The sequence below is a fragment of the Taudactylus pleione genome, unplaced genomic scaffold (genome assembly GCF_031769625.1).
Source record: "Taudactylus pleione unplaced genomic scaffold, aTauple2 ptg000203l, whole genome shotgun sequence".
In the NCBI taxonomy this organism is placed as follows: Eukaryota; Metazoa; Chordata; class Amphibia; order Anura; family Myobatrachidae; genus Taudactylus; species Taudactylus pleione.
In genome coordinates, this window is record NW_028284605.1 from 9,395,408 (window position 1) to 9,414,447 (window position 19,040).

Below are 19,040 nucleotides of genomic sequence, written 5' to 3' on the forward strand. Positions count from 1 at the left end.
AAAATAATAAATAATTTTTTAAAAATTTTTCAAGGTGCCCTCAAAGTACCCCAAAATCACCTTTTTTTCCTACTTTTTTTTGCATTTTTCATTCAATTCGTTTGAGATTAAATAAAAAGTTATTTTTTCTATAATTTTCTTGCACTTTAAACCCCCCCCCCACACAAATCAGCCATTTGATACCATTTAAACCTACAGTACCTTCCCAATGCCCACAAACAGCCTTCTATGCGGTCCTGCTAATGAAATTATCCATTTTGGGAGGTCCAGGATGGTCTCCCCACTTTTTCATGCACTTCTCTCAAATCTCATTTGACAGTCAGTTCGCACCTCTCCGCTGCGAGTAGTGTGAATAGGCAATTTTAATTGGATTGGAGAATTCTCAGGAGCGTGCTTCGATGCGAAGTCTGCGAATTTTAAAAAACAAACTGGCTACTCGCAATTCACACCTAATTGGATGGACCCCAAATGTCTGATTGGTTTATAGGCTTGCACCATGTTCGTAAATCACCACTAGTTTGTGTATATACAAACATATGTAAAATCCTAAAATTGATGCCATTTGAGAAACTGTACTGTAGAAGTTCTTGTGTTTGAACTCATTACATTTATATTAGAAAATCGCTTACTTAGTGCTTCTGGTTCTTTCCCCCGGAGCAATACTACATTCCTAAAATTCTAATCTGAGTTGCCTTATCTTGTATCAAGAATGATACTAAATGACAGTTATGATACTGTAAATTTGGGGTCATGATAAGAGCATGGCGAAAATATAAGTATATATATGTATAATCTGAGTGAGCATATTCCACCTGCAAAATGAAACCAAAAAATATTCTTGGAAGTGTGGGTCAACGTACAGCCAACAGGTGCCTAAGGCAGTGAATGTAGTGTAACCTTTTAAATAACGTCAATGATGCATTCCATTTTACAAGCACAGCCTTAAATTGAATATTCCCTGTCTATTTCAGGTGTTTTTGCATGTCTGTTGCAGATGTGTTCTGTGTGGTTAGATTGCCAGAACGCATCCACAGGGTAGGCTTGTTAAGCATTCTATAAACAGGTGCATTGTAGGATCAGTGCAGGATTCTTTGTACCCTAAACAAAACTTCAGCCTACTTCTTCTACCTCACCTCACCACCACCAGTACCCACTTTCAGCCCCTATGGACTAATAGTGAGACTGTGGTCTACATGTACTGTACTCAGGGTCGCCATCAAGGGGAGACTGCCAGGTCTTAAGTCCCCGGCCTGGACACTCGGGGGGCCTGCCCGATGCTACTGGCCGCTAGCTACCCCCCCCCACAATAAAATGAGAACTGTCTGTTACAGACAGGCCTGACTGGGGGCCTGCCGCTTTTACCAGCGTGCTGCGGCGCGGCTGCCCAGTTCTCTTCTCTCCGCTGCCGCCATATTCATGGCTGGCTGTGGGAGGCAGGCAGAGAGGATGCTCCCCAGGCAGCTTCGCTTGCCTGAGCTGAGCTTCTCGTACGTGCCAGCCATTGCAGGGGAGAAAGTTGCCGGCTCATGACAGAACCGAAGACCAGAGACCAGCACCAAAGTTAAGAAGATAAGTTTGCTGGGAAAGGGGGGGGGGGGTTAAGCCTCATTATTGAAGGGAGGAGGGAGCTGTGGTGTGATATTTGAAGGGGGGAACTTGCTGCGGAGATTGGGAAGGAGGTGTGCTGTAAGGTGATTTGCTGAAGGGGGGAGACTTTCTGTCAGGTGATTATTGAAGGGAAGGGGTGCTATGAGTTGTTTATGGAAGTAGGGATTGCTGATTGAGATGATTACTGTAAGATGGTCAGCTCCACTCGCTCCAGCTAATTTTAATATGCCTCCATTTTCTAGACGTGCTCTGTATAATTGGGGCTGGGGGGCCCTGCCTATTTTGTCAGTCCCGGGCCCCACAATTTCTGATGGAAACCCTGACTGTGCTATGCCTTGGAGAGAGATGTTGCCGGAGATAAAGTACCAACCAATCAGCTCCTAAGTGTTACTTTACAGGCTGTGTTTGAAAAATGATAGTTAGGAGGTGATTGGTCCACTTTTTCTCTCTTCAAGGCTTAGTACGGAATCAGTATGATATACTGGCGGACGGGATGCTGATGGTCAGAAGACTGACAGTGGCATCCCGATGTTGAAGATCCGGACAGGGGCCTGTAAGTAAGCTAACCCTCCCCCGATAACTAACCCTAACCTCCCCCTAGTGGTGCCTACCCCTAACCTCCCCACGGTAGTGCCTGAACCCAAAACCCCCCCTTCCTGCACCCTAAACCTAACCCTCCCCAGGCGGTGCATAACACTAACCTCCCCCCTGGTGGTGCCTAACCCTAATCTCCCCTGTCCGCAGTCTAACCCCCCCGGTCGGTGTCTAACCCTACCCCACCCCGGCAAGTCCCTAAACCTAACCCCCCCATCCCGGGCCTAACCCGCATACTTACCTTTAGGATGCCGACGTCGGTATCTTGATCCCGTTGGGATGCCGGCATCGGTATACTGACGTCCGGTATCCCGTCCGCCGGCATCCCGACTGTATCTCCTTAGTACATAGTCCCCTGTGTCTTATAAGTTCCACAGCTGCCATCTGCATTAAGTACAACAAGGATGTTGTCTTAATTTTGTGATAGGTCAACTAACTCTGGGTACACGTTGTATCGTATGATAAATTGTTCTGACGTGCATCAGAACAATATATTTTACACGTCGTATAATGTGTACACCCAATCTGTAGTTCGCAACGGTTGTTCAGCACATTGTCCCATCTGCTGTTCTGCCCGGCAGATTGGACGATGCAATAAATGATGCGGTGTTTTTACACGCAGCATGTAATGATGGGTTGGGTACAAGATGTCGCGCTTGGATCCCGGCAGTCAGGATCCTGATGCTGGTTTCCCGACAGGGTCAGGATACCGACCCCTGTTGGATAAGTATTCTCACCCTACCCCTACCCTAACCTTCCCTCCCAGTACCCTAAACCTAACCTCCCCCTCCCCTAGTGCCTAAACTTAACCCTCCCCCCAGTACCTAACCCTCCCCCTAGTGCCTAACACCACTACTTACCTTTGGGATGTTGGTGGCCGGGATGCCGGCGCTGGGATTCGGACTGGTGTCGGGATTCCGCCGCAAGCATTCAGAGCACCAGCATCCTGCACACTGGTATTTTAACTACCCCCCCGTAATGACACATGGTGCCGTCGTACACTAGACTGCTGTTGTATTGCATCATATGTCCTACTGTCTTACCAGGTCTATGAGAGCTAAATTGCTGTGGTGGTATTCATGGGTTCTCATTCTGGGACCACACAATTTCTCTATGCTAAGCTGAGATTGTTCTGGTGAGTGGCAGAGGCAAACAATTAGAGCCAGCCATTTGCGGCTGATTCTGAGCCGGGAGGTGGCCATGTCTCTTTTCAAGATGGTGAGTTTTAGAATACAGGAGCTCATTCAGACCCGCTCGCTAGATGCATTCGCTCACACCTTGTGTATGCATAGCCAGCGCATGCCCAGCAAGGCAGGCAATCGCATGGCAAGCATTAGCACGCCCACTATGTCTTGGCATGCGATCACGTAGTGTATGCAGACGCCCACCAGCCATTCATAAGACGCCCACTTGCGCACGTCATCTCCTGGAAGTGCATGAAAACATTGGTACATCGAGCACCATCGGATGCGATCGCAGCGCTTGAGGTTGACTATACCCTGCCGCAAGCACTGTGATCACTTCAGTGTGAAATTCCACCAAGTGACGTGTACAATTACGCTGCCTGTTAATTATGCACACCTCTAAAACGGCGTTGGTACACTCAGACACGCCTGCGTTCGTACCTCCACTTCCCCATTTCTAGTGGACTGCCCCTGTCACCACCCACAAACTGCTTCTTCTGTCACTCAGTCTGTTGGGCTGTCTATGCGCAGCGAGCAAGCGATTGCTTCGAGAGCGTTCGCGCACGCGTATTGCGATGCATACGCATGTGCAGATTGCAACTATCGGCTAGCTACGAGCGATGGCATCCTAGCGAGTGGGTCTGAATCAGCTCCACAGCTCATGCCTTTGTGTCCGATTCAGAATCAGCTCCATTTTTAGTTTAACTGGGGACTTTTTATTATTTGGAATAATCTATTCCCATTTTATACTATAGTGGAGCTCTGTGGTCCTGTTGCAAGACATTACTTTTCTGTAGTGTCAGCCTCCGATGGTTACAACCCCTGCACTGAAATACTTTCGCTATTAATTTTGCAGACAATTTACAGAGTCTAATGAAACTTTGTTCATTCCCTTATCAATGATTTATAGCAATGACTTTGGGCCTGATTCAGAGCCGGACGCTCTAAAAGAGCGCTCGCTCTGAATCAGGGCTTTTTTTTTTTTTGGAGCAGCCTCCTGGCCGCTAGCATAGCTGTGGGTGACCACCCACAGCTACTGTGAGCAGCCAGGATGATGGTCGCGATGGTCAAGACCATCGCGACCATCGGGCTTGCGACGAGACCCTTGTGGTAGGGTCTCGTGGCCGCAAGCCCCAGAGAGCTTCTGGCTCTAATAGAGCTGAAAGCTCTCCCACTGACATCACTGGTGATGTCAGTGGGGCCGCCCACAAATGGCAGGCGTACGCATGGCAAAGCCTCCGTTTGTGAAGCCACCCCCACGCCACGCCTTCAAAACGGTGCGAACTGTCGATCAAAATTGACAGCCGCCCCCTTTTGGTGTGAGACCCGGAGCGAGGGAGCGCCCGTCACTAGCCGGGTCTCGCGCATGTGCACGTCGGAGCCGGCTCCGGCGTGCGCATGCGCAGTGGCCTAACATCGACCCGTTCGTGAGCGGGTCTGAATCAGGCCCTTTGTCCAGTGTCAGATCCTAATAATCAAGGAAGCTGTCTAAGGAACCATTCCCATGGATAAGAGCCCATGCAGTGGCGAATGCAAGTTAGATTTACTCCTGCATTGGCTCATGGAACCAGATATGTATATTTGGGATCTAGTCCGAATTCTGTTGGTCAGGATGCCAGCAGTCAGAATCCCTGCTCCAGAATCCCGTCCGCTGACATCTCAACGTTGAGTTTTAGGGTTAGGGTAAGGCACTAGGGGGATGGTTAGGGTTAGGCTGTGGGGGAGGGTGGTTAGAGTTAGGCTGTGGGGGAGGGGGGTTAGGGTTAGGCTGCGGGAAAAGTGGGTTAGGGGGAGGGTTAAGGAAAAGATACTTGCCAAATTCTGTCAGGATTCTGACTGTCGGGATGCTGCTGTTGGTTTTCTGACAGCCGGGATCCCATACTCATCCCATATATTTGCCTGTGTGCATATTTGTAAGCGAACCTCCCCTATTGATACTTGGTTTTGTATCTGTAATCATTGTTGTATACAGTATTTACTTGCCTGTCCTATTATAGGTCCAAAAGATCAGTTTGAAAACAGGCACAGAAATCTGCAAAGCCCACTATAACTGCAAACCAACCTACACTCACTGAACTTAAACTGGTTACACCCTAAACGTTGTGTGCACCCAACGATGCGATGGGCGACTGCACAAGCGATGAGCCAACATATCGGGCAGCCGGTACACATTAGACAACCGCCCGATATGTCGAAACTAGGTGCATCCCCTGCATGGCGTCCAGGGCGGTAACTAGGGTAGTGCGACCTATGCCATGGCACAGGGCAACGCGGGGCAGGGGGCGCTGATTGGGCATTTCAATTTTCTGTTTATTATCATTCTCTCTTGTAACTTCCTCTTCTTTTATCCCCAGCATCTCCTGGCTGCCCCTATCTCTTCCCTGGCCCTTCCCCATGAGGCCATGGCCCTTTTCCGGGTGCGTGTCTTATGTCTCTATTTGAAAAATGGGGGAGCGGGGGCGCCAATGCTCTCTCTGGCACAGGGCACCAAAAAATCTAGTTACGGCTCTGGCATTGCCAGTCGCATTGTCAGATTGAGCTGCATGTAGGGCCGCCCTGACGATGCGACTGATGACCAAATGGGAGCGTGCATGGCTCAACAGAGTGGGTACACATTAGCCGATTTTCACAGCTCAGTTACGCCCCTTCAGTTACAAGTGGAGATGTGATTGTGATGCCTATGACACTGCATCTCCCATAGATGCGCTGCGCTTGGTTCTGGAGCATGTACAGTTGGAAAACACACAAGACACACTAAATAAATTGTCTTTCTTTCAAATCTGCATTAGCCCCTTAGTGTGTAGATACATTTTTACTACCCAGATTAGAGTATATATTTGAAATACACTTATAACAAAAGTGACTGAATGAAATTCAAATTGGATGTAAGTTGTAAACACCAGTGCTTTCCAATCCATATCCAAACGTATTTGTTACATATTAGCTCAGTAGTTACGTGTAAAGTTTAATTTACCATTGGCAAACCAGTTGTCATGGAAACTGCTTGATCCTGTATCCTCTCCTTTGATTGGATTATGGGAGAACCATCACTATCCAGAGATCCTGATGTAAAAGTCATGCTGGATTGGTCCTGCATTATCAAAGAATCCACTAAATTCTGGCTGGGTAAAAAACCTATAAAAGGAACAAAAAAAAAATCAATTAAAAGGTTATACACAGTAATAAGTTTTTATTTTTTAATTTTAAATCCGAAGTTTGGGTTTTGGACTGCAAAAATTACACGATTTTAGCTCTCCTTAAAAACTTTTTATCAATTCTTTTTTTAAACCCAGATCCAAAAACAAAACCAAAACACAAAGATAAATCCAGATCCAAAACACAGGGGTCAGCGCACCAAAGACAGACTTCAGCAAGCAGAAAACTCTGCTTAGCCCGCAATTCCATGCCCTCGACACGCCCTCACTAAGCTTAGCCTACATGTGCCCAGTTGCTACCTGGTTACACCCATTCAGTCACAAGTGGAAATGCGAAATTGCATACAAATCTGAGGGGGGATGTATCAAAGCTTGGAGGGTAATAAAATGGAGAGAGATAAAGTATTAACCAATCAGCTTCTAACTGTCATATTTCAGGCTGAAACACAACAGTTTGGAGCTGATTGGTTGGTAACCTATCTCTCTCTAATTAATCTTCTCCAAGCTTTGATAAATCTCCCCTTATATCTCCTGTAATTGCATGTGTTTAGCTAAAAAGCATGCACAGTGCAACATCTGTCAACTTGCACACAAGTCTGCATCCGTCCCCACGTGTATAGTTGGCTATGTATCGCCGATAAGCTTCACATGTGCCAGTACATTGATGTGTTTAACCACTGGTTAATGGACAGCAGCGTCTTGGGCAATGACATAGGAGCTTGGGCAAAAAGTCAATGGTTAAATGTCTTGAGCCATTGAACTACATGTTAGATAAACACAGCTAGAACTGAGGGCACATAAAGTATATACAAAATATATATATATATATATATATATATATATGTTTATTGGCTGGATAAGTCATTTGCAAAACAGGCAAACTGCTTCACCAGGCTTCTGATCTATAGTAAATATTATATTTAATGAAAGCTCTGCAAATAATAATTGAGAAGGAAAATGTATCCGTTAATAAATGACTGCTAAAAGCCATGTATGAAGAATAAGGTGCTTTCAATACATTCGTATTTCTTTGCCTAATAACTTGAGTGAAAATGCATGTGTAACGCATTCAGCATGTGCTTGTTACTAGTGTATGGTGCTTACTGTAGGCTTGCCAATGTATTTACCCTTGGTTTGCAAACTGAATGCTACTGCCACACTAGCAGATGACTATGGTGACATTAGAAGCAATGGTGCTGGGTATTAAGTTTTTGTAAATGGTTTCAATTAAATTCTATAAAGATTAGATTTGCACACACTGGATCTCAATGAGAGTACACTGGATGTACAGTTCAACATACCTTGGTCTGCCTGAGTGTAAAGGTCCAAGCCGACTCTTCACTATTGGAAGATACGTCAGGTAACTACGTTCTCTGAGAGGCAGAAAATCTCAGTAGGTGTACTGTGCAAAGGTTTGAAGATCATATAACATATCCAAACTCCTTCCACTTTATACCCATCCCTTTCATTAAATAAAAAAATTCTCCCAAAATACTGCTCAGCTTATCCTAATTCTCTATGAAGGGTAGCTGGCTAGAAAGTGCAACATCTATCACAGTACAGATCTAGGGCACTGCCCAATCAGAATATGCAGAATGGAGATGGCTTTTGGACCCTCTCCACCCTTTATTGCAAATCAATAATATCACTTTGCAAACGTAAAACTTTTGTTGCGCCTACTTCTCACATTACCCATTCCAAACTTCTGCTACTGTACAGTGCGAATGCCGCCATCCTGATCTGCAAGCCCATGCGTTTTGATGCTAACCTAGGTGCACAGTTCCAACAAAGAGGTTTTTATGTTGTGCTTCGGTTGATCTACAATTTGAAAAGGAGGCCCAAAGTTTTTGTGAACAATATGTAAACAACAAGATAGAGATAAAGGGGTTGTCATATCATGGCACATAAATAAAACATAACTTTAAATCAGGGCGGTGCAACATGTGCCATGGCATAGAGCACTGCAGGACAGGGGGCGCTGTTCGTCCCTGTCAATATTTAATTTATAATCATTCTCACTTGTAGCTTCCTCTTCTTTTATCCCCAGCATCTCCTGGCGCCCCTCTATCTCCTCCCTGTACCTCTGTAAATGTCTGCCAGGTTTAGTGTGCTATGTACTATATAGTTTGTCCGATTAAGCCATTTAGGACTCTATTATACTAGATATGTTTTTTTAATAAATTATGTTGAGGGATTTTATGGATGCAGAGCTTTCACCATATCATTAGAGATATTAACATAATATAGTATCTAGATAGGTCCTATATATGTGGAGACTTGTTTATAGGGGTCTTCATTTATGCTTTTTGGACTTGAGAAGGCCTCTCTTTATTTCCCCTTTATATTTGTAGTTTATAAGTTATTTTTTCTCTGTTTATATATAGTTCTCTATAGCTTATTTATTTCTGTAGGATTGCTCAAATATCACTTTAGGCTTAATTTAGATCTTTATTCCTGTCCAAGAGACATCTATATGTGTTAGCGCACCTCAATATATTATTGAGGTTCTTTCAATTTCCTATTTGTATATACATTAATCTTTCTGAGGTCAGCATGAATACACAAATAGGTTAAATGAGGAATAGCCTACTTACCCTAGACTCCTCTCTTCTTCTTTATAAGAATAAGAGATATCTTAATCCCGACGCCGGAATGCCGAACGACACCAGTCCGAACGAGGTAAATCCGGGCCACCCTTAGCGTTAGCCGCGGGAGGGGAGGGTTAGTTTTAGGGAGCGTAGCGGGGTTAGGGTTAGGTTTGGGGGGGAGGATAGGGTTAAGCAGCCCCCAGGGAGGGTTAGGGAGCGGTAAGAGGGGTTAGGGCTAGGCACCCCTGGGGGGGGAGGTTAGGGTTAGGCACTAGTGGGGTAGGTTAGGGTTAGGCACCGCAAAGGGAGGGTTAGGAGGGGAAGAGGTGTAGGGATAGAGTACTTACCTGCCCTGACTTCATACACATTCCATAAAAGACAACACACTAGTTTCATATTTAAAATTAAAAATTATATTTTTATCCATGATATATGAGCAGTGTATACACACATTTAGCATTTAAATAAGAATCCAAGCTATAGAAACACACAGCGGATTCTTTGTTTTTTATTTCACATTTATTATTTCATTGCACAACTTTTTTGCACTTTTTCTGTGTCTATATATGTTTTTAGAATTATTTTGCTGGTTTGTAAACTTTGTTAATGTAAATTTATTACAATTTATGTTTATTTGTGCACCATGATTATACAATCCCGTTTTCTTTATCTTATTGTTTACAGTTTTCTTACTGTTGTCATTGGCAGCACCCCAAAAAAGAAATAAACCATCTATGTTATGAAAATACTAGTGCAGAAGTGAACTTCTCTCTTTTGTGAACGATATATACAAAAGTACTATATAAATGATTTAATGAACTATCAACATTTTAATCTCTGTTTCCCGAGGCTTTTGATTTAAAGTAAATATTAGGTTGCAAGAGAGTTCTATAAATAATAATTAATTAAAAAAAAGTATTTCTTTGACTGTAAGGCCCGGCCTCAGGGAGGATCATGGACTATTCAATCTACGTGATATGTAAGGCACGGCCTCGGGGAGGATCATGGACTATTGAATCTACTTGGTATGTACGGTTAGATGTCATCTAGAATTCAACCGTGAACAGCAACATTGATCCACACAAGACTGTAAATCAGTAACTTCCAGCCAAAATGAATATGTGTTATGTGCAGCTCTTTCTTATAAGTATGTATACAAAGTAGGGGTGTGCACCAGCCACTTTTCGTGTTTTGTGTTTTGGTTTTGGATCTGGATCTTTCTTCGTGTTTTGGATCTGGATTGGTTTTGCCAAAACCACCCTTCCGTGTTTTGGGTTCTGGGTTTTGTGTTTTGGATCTGTATTTTTTTGAAAAAAAGCATAAAAACAGCTAAAATCACAGAATTTGTAGGTTTTTCTGCTCCTATGCTATTATTAACCTCAATAACCTTCATTTTCACTCATTTCCAGTCTATTCTGAACACCTCACACCTCACAATATTGTTTTTATGGCCAAAACGTTGCACCGAGGTAGCTGGATGACTATGCTAAGCGACACGAGTGGGCGGCACAAACACGTGGCCTATCTAGGAGTGACACTGCAGTGGCAGACAGGATGGCAGTTTGAAAAACTAGGCCTCAAACAGTACATACTGCAAAGAAAAAAAAGAGGTGCAAGATGGAATTGTCCTTGGGCCCTCCCACCCACCCTTATGTTGTATAAATAGGACATGCACACTTAACAAACCAATCATTTCAGCGCCAGGGTCTGCCACATGACTGTAGCTGAAATGATTGGTTCGTTTGGGCCCCCACAAAACAAGCTGGCAATTAATGTGTCCCTGCATAAACTGGTTCTACGGAGGCAAGATGTCGTCCTCATCCTCCTCATCCACCGATTCCTTGGATAAAACAGGAAAAAGGGATTTAGGTGACCCTGGACTGCTTACGGTCTTAGCCAAAGTTTCTGAACTTGACAGTAACTTTTTATGAACGCGCTGCAGGTGCCGTATAAGGGAGGATGTTCCTAGGTGGTTAACGTCCCTACCCCTACTTATTTCACCTTTACATATGGTACATATGGCAAGACAGTTGTTGTCCGGATTTGGATAGAAATATTGCCAGACCAAAGAGGTGGAATGTTTGGTCTTCTGCCCAGGCATGACCGTGATGGGCTTTTTCATCCCACGGACAACAACTGTCTCCCCCGGAGCCTGATTTAAACAAACCACATCACCATCAGAATCCTCCTCGCCAACTTCCTCCTCAGCGCCAGCTACACCAGTATCCTCATCCTGTTGTACTTCAACAGTGACATCTTCAATTTGCATATCAGCAAGTGGACTGTGGGTGCTCCTTTCAGCACTTGCAGGGGGCGTGCAAATGGTGGAAAGAGCCACCTCTTCCCGTCCAGTGCTGGGAAGGTCAGGCATCGGAACCGCCACCACACTTGGACTCTCCTTGGGGATTTGTGATATCTTCTTAGAACGCACAGTTCTTCGCTGTGCTTTTGCCAGCTTAACTCATTTGATTTTTTTAGAGGGAGGAGGGCTTCCATCGTCATGTGAAGCTGAACCACTAGTCATGAACATAGGGAAAGACCTTAGCCATTCCTTGCCACTCCGTGTCGTAACTGGCATATTGGCAAGTTTATGTTTCTCTTCAGATGATTTAAATGTTTTTTTCAAGGTCATTTTCCTGAACTTTGTCATTTGGGATTGTATGTGCCCTCTACTATGACATTGGGCATCGGCCTTGGCAGACGACGTTGATGGCATGTTATCGTCTATGTCATGACTAGTGGCAGCAGCTTCAGCACTAGGAGGAAGTGGTTCTTGATCTTTCCCTATTTTATTTTTATCGGAGAAAGTTTGGTCCTCCATTTATGTTATATTGATATATACGTGCGGCTAAGGCGCACACAAACACAGAAAATAATTTTTTATTTTTGTTGGAGACTAGTGTACTTTGTGGGTTACACCACCCTTTAATAAACGAGCCAGCCGGCCCTTTACTTATGGGACACAGGCGCACACTTGGCGCTGCTCCTTTGTTGATGCACGTGCAGCCACAGTGCACACAATTCACAAACACAGAATTTTTTTTTTATTTTGTTTGGAGTGCCCTTTGGGGGTAACAGCACCCTTTAGCGGTCAATCCAGCCGGCCCTTTATTTATGGGACACGGGCGCACGCTTGGCACTACTTTGTTGATGCACGTGCGGCTACTGCGCACACAATTCACAAACACAAAAAAATATATTTTTTTATTTTGTTTGGAGTGCCCTTTGGGGGTTACAGCACCCTTTAGCGGTCAATCCAGCCGGCCTTTTACTTATGGGACACAGGCGCACGCTTGGCACTGCTCCTTTGTTGATGCACGTGCGGCTACTACGCACACAGTTCACAAACACAGAAAAAAAATATTTTTTTTTGCACTTGGGGGGGAGCACCCCTGATGGACAGAGCACCCCCTGGACAACACTACAGCACCCCTTTAGGACTGGGACACTGCACAGGACTTTGGAGTGGACACAGCCCCTATGGACAACTGACTGCACAACACAGTCCAGCCAGCCCCTATGGACAACAGCAGCACAGCGCAGCACAGCGCAGCACAGCACAGCACAGCACAACACTACACTACACTGCACTGCACTACACTACACAGCCCAGCCAGCCCTAACTCCCACCCTCCCTCTTCACTGTCCACAGCCGAGTGAGAAAATGGCGCCGACGCGGGTACCTTATATAGGATCCAAGACCCAGAAGGCGGGATGATGACGTTTTGCCTTGATTTCAGATCCGATTCAGGCCGGAAAAGTCGAGCCTGACTCGGATCGGCCTCGGATCGGGGGGGCTCGGGGGGGTTCGGATTTCAGAAATCCGAACCCGCTCACCCCTAATACAAAGCAATTGGAAATACTGCTTGGGGATGGCAGAGGATACAAAATTGATTTTAAAATGATAATTTTTGCATTAATCATGTAAATTAGGGGTTTATGTCGTATGAGTAGTTCTACAAACAAAGGGAAATTCACAGACAGAATAAAACAGGTGTGCTTGGTACAGTGGGCCAGAGTTCCGGGCTGTAAGATGTCCAGACCATCTCTATTCACAAGTATAAAAATAAGTCATCTTGGGGGTGAGGGGATTGTTCTGTATTATAATGAACTTGGGACCCTGCAGAGATCAGTCGTTATTGCTACTGTATTTGTTTTAAAAACCCATGGAGCATGTTGCTACTGTATGTATAGTAAAGCTCTACATCAAGGCTCTCAAACATGCAGCTCTTATAGGCATTTTGTGTTGCACGGCGGGGGGTACAGTAATTGTAGAAATGGGCAACTGCTGCATCATTCACTGCGCCAGGCACTACCGTAAAAGATTTTTTAATAATAGTGTCCTGACTGTATTAATAATAAAGCTGCTGTCACAACCTGATAATTAATAATAGACAGCTGGGATGCTCGTGGATTATGTACTATCAGCTGGAGGGGTCTGCATGTCAGCAGTCACCTAGCAACCGCTAAATGGTGCTTTGTGTGGTCATCTTCATCATTGCGTAGAGCTGCAGTACCCACATAAGATACACCTCCTAAAAAACTAGAGATGTGCGGTTCTCCAGAAATCTGAATCCACCTGAATTTTGTGAAATTGGACAGATCCAATATTCCTACTGTTTGGGATTTGGATTTTAAATCCAAATTTCGGGTTTTGAATTGCAAAAATTACATGATTTTAGCTGTTTTAAAAAACTTTTTATCATTTTTTTTTTTATAAAACCCAGATGAAAAACCAAAACCAAACCACTTTAGGGTGATTTTTGCAAAGCCAAAACCAAAACACGAAGATGAATCCAGATACAAAACCAAAACACGTGGGTCAGCGCACATCTCTATATAAAGAAACATATCTGAGAATGCTTCCAAGTCTAAAAAGGTCACATCTCTAAGGGGTGTGCTACATTAATGTGAACATGCCCTTACTTAGCCGACCTACACTTGCCTCTACACGCTTAAGGGGCTTCAGGTACGCACAACATTTACTTGCGTTCAAGTAGTGCATCATTTAATATTATTTATGTGGCCTTCCAATGGACTCATATAATTAAAATCAAAGACTCTATCATATTTTTATTATTATAGTTAATTTATATAGTGCCAACATATAATACTGCAATGTACAGTTCCTGCTCCATTGGAGCTAACAGTCTAAGGGCCTGATTCAGACCTGTTTGCTAGGATGCGTTCGCACACAACCGTCAGCTGCTAAAGTATGCAAAACCCACGATCACTAGCAAGATATTAGTACGCCCACTATGTCATGCCGTGAGATCGCGGTATGTATTTAGACTCCCGCCAGCCTGTCACAAGATGCCCACTTTCCCTTAGTAATACACGTCATCTACAGGAAGTGTATGGAACAATCGGTAACATCGAGCAACATCGGACTCATACGCAGCACATGTGGCTGACCATATCTTACCGCAAGCACTGCAAATGCAGCAGTGTGTAATTCAGCCATGTGACGTGTGTGCTGACGCTGCATCTTAATTATGCACGCCCCTGAAATGGCTTTCAGATGCACAGACACGCCTGTGTTCGCACCACCACACCCCCGTGTCCATTGACCACCCCCTGTCACCACCCACAAACGGCACGTCCTGTCAATCATTCTAGCGGGGCGTCTGTGTACAGGGTATGAGCACTTCGCGATCGCATGGATTGGTTTGTGCACGCGCACTGCGACTTATACGAATGCGGAGATTGCAAACATCGGCAAGCTACGTGCGAACACATCCTAGTGACCGGGTCTGAATCAGGCCCTAATTCTCTAACACACAAGCAGACACACATATGCTAGGGTCCATCTTAGTCAGAAGTGAATTAACCTACCAGCATGTTTTTGCATTGTGGAGGAAACCCACAAGAGCACAGGGAGAACATAGGATTCACATGCATGACCCCAGCACTGGTAGGCAGCAATTCTAACCACTATGCCACCTTTTTATGTTTTTGACATGCTGAATCATAATTTAATTGTGAGCGGGGTCACTTTTTTGAAAGTTGCTCTTAGAATTAAAATAGATGCACAGCAGTTTGTGGTATTGAATTTTGCCTAGGGGACATATTATGGAAAATGTAAATTCTGATCAGTGGGTGTAACTAGGATATTTGGAGCCCAGGACAAGATGAAAAATGAAGCCCCCCAACACTATGTGCGTGTGCCGAAAAAGTAGGCATGGCCGCATACCACAAGGGGCATGGCCTTTGAAAAATGGGGTGTGTCAACATGACACACCACCATTTCTCGTCACTCTGGGAACATTCCATATGCACCTTAATGCCCTCAGTAGTAGTGCCCCATATGCAATTGCCCCAGTAGTAGTGCCCCTTATGCGATGCCCCTAGTAGTAGTGCCCCTTATGAAATGCCCCCTGTTGTAGTGCACATTATGCAGTGCCCCCTGTTGTAGTGCACCTTATGCAATGCCCCCGGTTGTAGTGCACATTATGTAGTGCCCCATATACAGTACCCCCAGTACTGCTCCTTATACAGTGCCCCAAATAGTGCTCCTTATGAAGTGCCCCCAGTAGTGCCCCTTATGAAGTACCCCCAGTAGTGCCCCCAATAGTGACTCTTATGCAGTGCCCCAAATAGTGCCCCTTATACAGTACCCCCAGTAGTACCCCTTATGCAGTGCTCCCAGTAGTGCCCATTAGCCCATTATACAGTGTCCCAGTAGTGCCCCTTATACAGTGCCCAGTAGTGCCCATTATGTAGTGCCCCTAATGCAGTGCCCCAGTAGTGCCACTTATGCAGTGTCCCCAGTAGTGCCCATTATACAGTGCCCCTTGTGCAGTGCCCCAGTAGTGCCCATTATGTAGTGCCCCTAATGCAGTGCCCCAGTAATGCCACTTATGCAGTGCCCCCAGTAGTTCCCCTTATGCAGTGCCCCCAGTAGTGCCCATTATACAGTGCCGCAGTAGTACCCCTTATACAGTGCCCCTTATGCAGTGCCCCCAGTAGTGCCCATTATACAGTGCCCCAGTAGTACCCTTATACAGTGCTCCCAGTAGTGCCCCCTATGCAGTGCCCCCAGTAGTGCCCATTATACATAAAACACAGACACACATTATACATACCCAAATCCCCGCTCCTGTGCCCACCACCGTCCGCTCCTCCGGTCCCGCTCGGCACTCCTCCGGTCCTGCTCAGCACCCACTGTGGGAGCCGGAAAGGAGGAGCTCATGAGTGAGCTCCAGCTAGGCTCTGGCCCTGGGTGCAGCAGCCAATGAGAGTCTGTCTGCCCTGTCTGTCTCTCACTGGCTGCTAAAACAAACTTTCAGTGAGTGTTCTACCCGGCGCCGGTGTGTTTGTTTTACTGTGTAGTGCGGACTGTGAATTTGCAGGTTTGCATACTAAATAGACACTGCAGTGGGTCGAGCAGCTATATAGATATGGTAACTATGTACGGAAAAACAAAGCAATACACAGTTTACAAATAAAGCCACTGGAATCGCATACTCAAATGTGGTTCATGCCAGTTTATATATTAGTCTAGTCATTTAGTACATTTGAACATCACAAGATAAGATCAACTCATTGAAAATAATGATGACCTCATCTGTAGATAGACAAAGGGGTATCCATAGCGTGTCTACCTACATATATTCTGCAGATGCCACAGTATAACCCTATAATGCCACAAATAACCCCATGCCTAGACAATCCTCAAACACAGTTCACTCAACTGTCTGGAGCCTTCAGCTAATGGGAGACAACTGCTCATCTGCTCCATTCCCATAAGACTGTGAATAACTACTTGACAAAAAATTGGTTTTAATGTCAAGGGGTCTATGGTCTAAGCCTTGGAGAAAAACAAAGTGGATGGAGCTAAGGCACCAATCAGCTTCTAACTATCAGTTTACAGCCTGTGTTTAAAAAATTACACTTAGGAGCTGATTGGTTGGTGCTTTATCTCCATCCACTTTATCTCTCTCCAATGCTTAGTACATAGGCCCCCCAGAGCTTTATGTTTTGCCATAAGATGCAAAATCAAGGAAATCCCTGTGACTTTGACAACATATTTTGAAATTATAGTGGACTTCACAGACCAAACTATGCACATTTCTCACACATATGTACAGTACCATTCGTTTGAAGTTTTAATACAGATCAAACTTTGACCTCATGACAGTAATTAATATTGAGCCAATTCTTGTTTGAAAAGTCGCATAGATATAACTAACCAGCATAGGAAGCAAAGTGATAACCAGGGAAGGCCAAAACAGTAATATTTTCCCTGATAAATACAATATATATATATATATATATATATATATATAATTATATATATATATTTATATATATATATAGCACTCACAGATTCCCAGACATTAATGTGCTCGGGTGCCTCCTAATGGGGTAGACAGTACAGCAGGAAGAAAGTAGCAGCACTCCGAGTCTCAGATAGACAAATCCGTAGAAATATTTAATCCATGTTGAACATAGATTAAATACTTCTACAAATTTGTCTATCTGAGACTCAGAGTGCCGCTACTTATATATATACATATAATATATATATATATATATACTGTATGTGTATATATATATATATATATATATAGTTAGTAACTGAGTCAACTGCATGCAGGTATATGCATGTCACTGTACATATGGACCACGGAGCGGGTCCTAATACGGAGGGCACCAGGGACTATTTGGTCATATAATTGGAGGGCCGCCCCACTGGATACACATATATATATATATATATATATATATATATATATATATAATAAGGGCACAGTCGTGCCCTTATATTAAGGCTGAATCGAATTCCGGAGTGGGAATGGTGTTTAAGGGGCTACAACTCAAACGCTATTAGAGATACCCAGCTGAAATTTGGCATGGACGGTTGTAGAACTATTGCTCGGTGCTGCATGCCAAATTTCAGGGAAAAAAAATGAGGATTTGGGAACAATCTAAAGTTCCAACTGTCAGTTTTTTCTGACACTCAGTTAGGACCACTTTTCTGCAGTAATCTATGGGGGAATTTTGGGAAGGCATAACTCGGGGTAGAGGGAGAATTTAGACTTGGGGTTTGTTTTGTTAGGTAGCTATTTTTCCAGGGTAGGGTCTTTTGGGGTTCAGCTAATTGAGAAAGTTACAGTTTTTTTTTACAGTTTTTTAAAACTTTTACCTCACAAATGCCCTATTGTAGAGAAAGGGAGCTTCAACTTGCTGCGCAGCCTCAGTAGGTTCTGTGGCTTCACTTGGGTGCACAAAGATGGCTGTTCTTTGTGGGCGGTAGCATAGGTGGAACCAGGGGGAAGGAAGTGGACGTTAGCTGCGACCGGGGAATTGGTATGAAATACTGATTCCCGGCAGCAGCAGCCCGACATCAGCAGAGATCCCGGCAGCGGAAGCCCGACAGCGCTGGAAATCCCGATCGTGGATAGGTAAGTATTGTCTAACCTAACAACCCTAACCCTCCTTAGGGGTGCCTAACCCTAACCTCCCCCCCAAGTGCCTAACCCTAACCCCCCTCTAAGTGCCTAACCCTTACCACCCCCTTCCCCGCTGCCAAAACCTAAGTCCCCCGGGGGGGTGCCTAACTCTAAGTCCCCCCCGGGGTGCCTAACCCTAACCCTCCCTCCCCCTAGCCTAACCTTCCCGGGGGGGTGCCTAACCCTAAGTCCCCCCCGGGAGCCCTAAACCTAACCCTCCCCCCCGCGGCTGTCCGCTGGTGGCACCCGGCATCACTACGATCGGGATGCCGGGCGCCGGTCTCCCGGCATCGAGGAAATGCCGGGCGTCTACATCTAGACACCCGGCATTTCACCCTTGCCGGGATATGACAGTCGGGAAGCCGGCTGCCAGTATTTAGGCAGTCAGCTTCCCGATTGCATACCGCGACCAGGACCGGGAGGGAGGTAGCAGGCATTAGCTACAGCCTGGACCCA

At 45.1% G+C, this 19,040-nt stretch overlaps 1 protein-coding gene across 1 annotated transcript in view; it reads right to left on the reverse strand.

Annotated features, from left to right (window-relative positions):
* The window catches only part of FOXN1 (forkhead box N1), a 126,383-nt gene that overhangs the window by 61,496 nt on the left and 45,847 nt on the right, over positions 1–19,040 (reverse strand). The window contains exon 3 of the mRNA XM_088477809.1: positions 6,361–6,521. Coding sequence (XP_088333935.1) covers positions 6,361–6,521 — 161 coding nt within the window. The remainder of the gene's footprint in view (positions 1–6,360; positions 6,522–19,040) is intronic.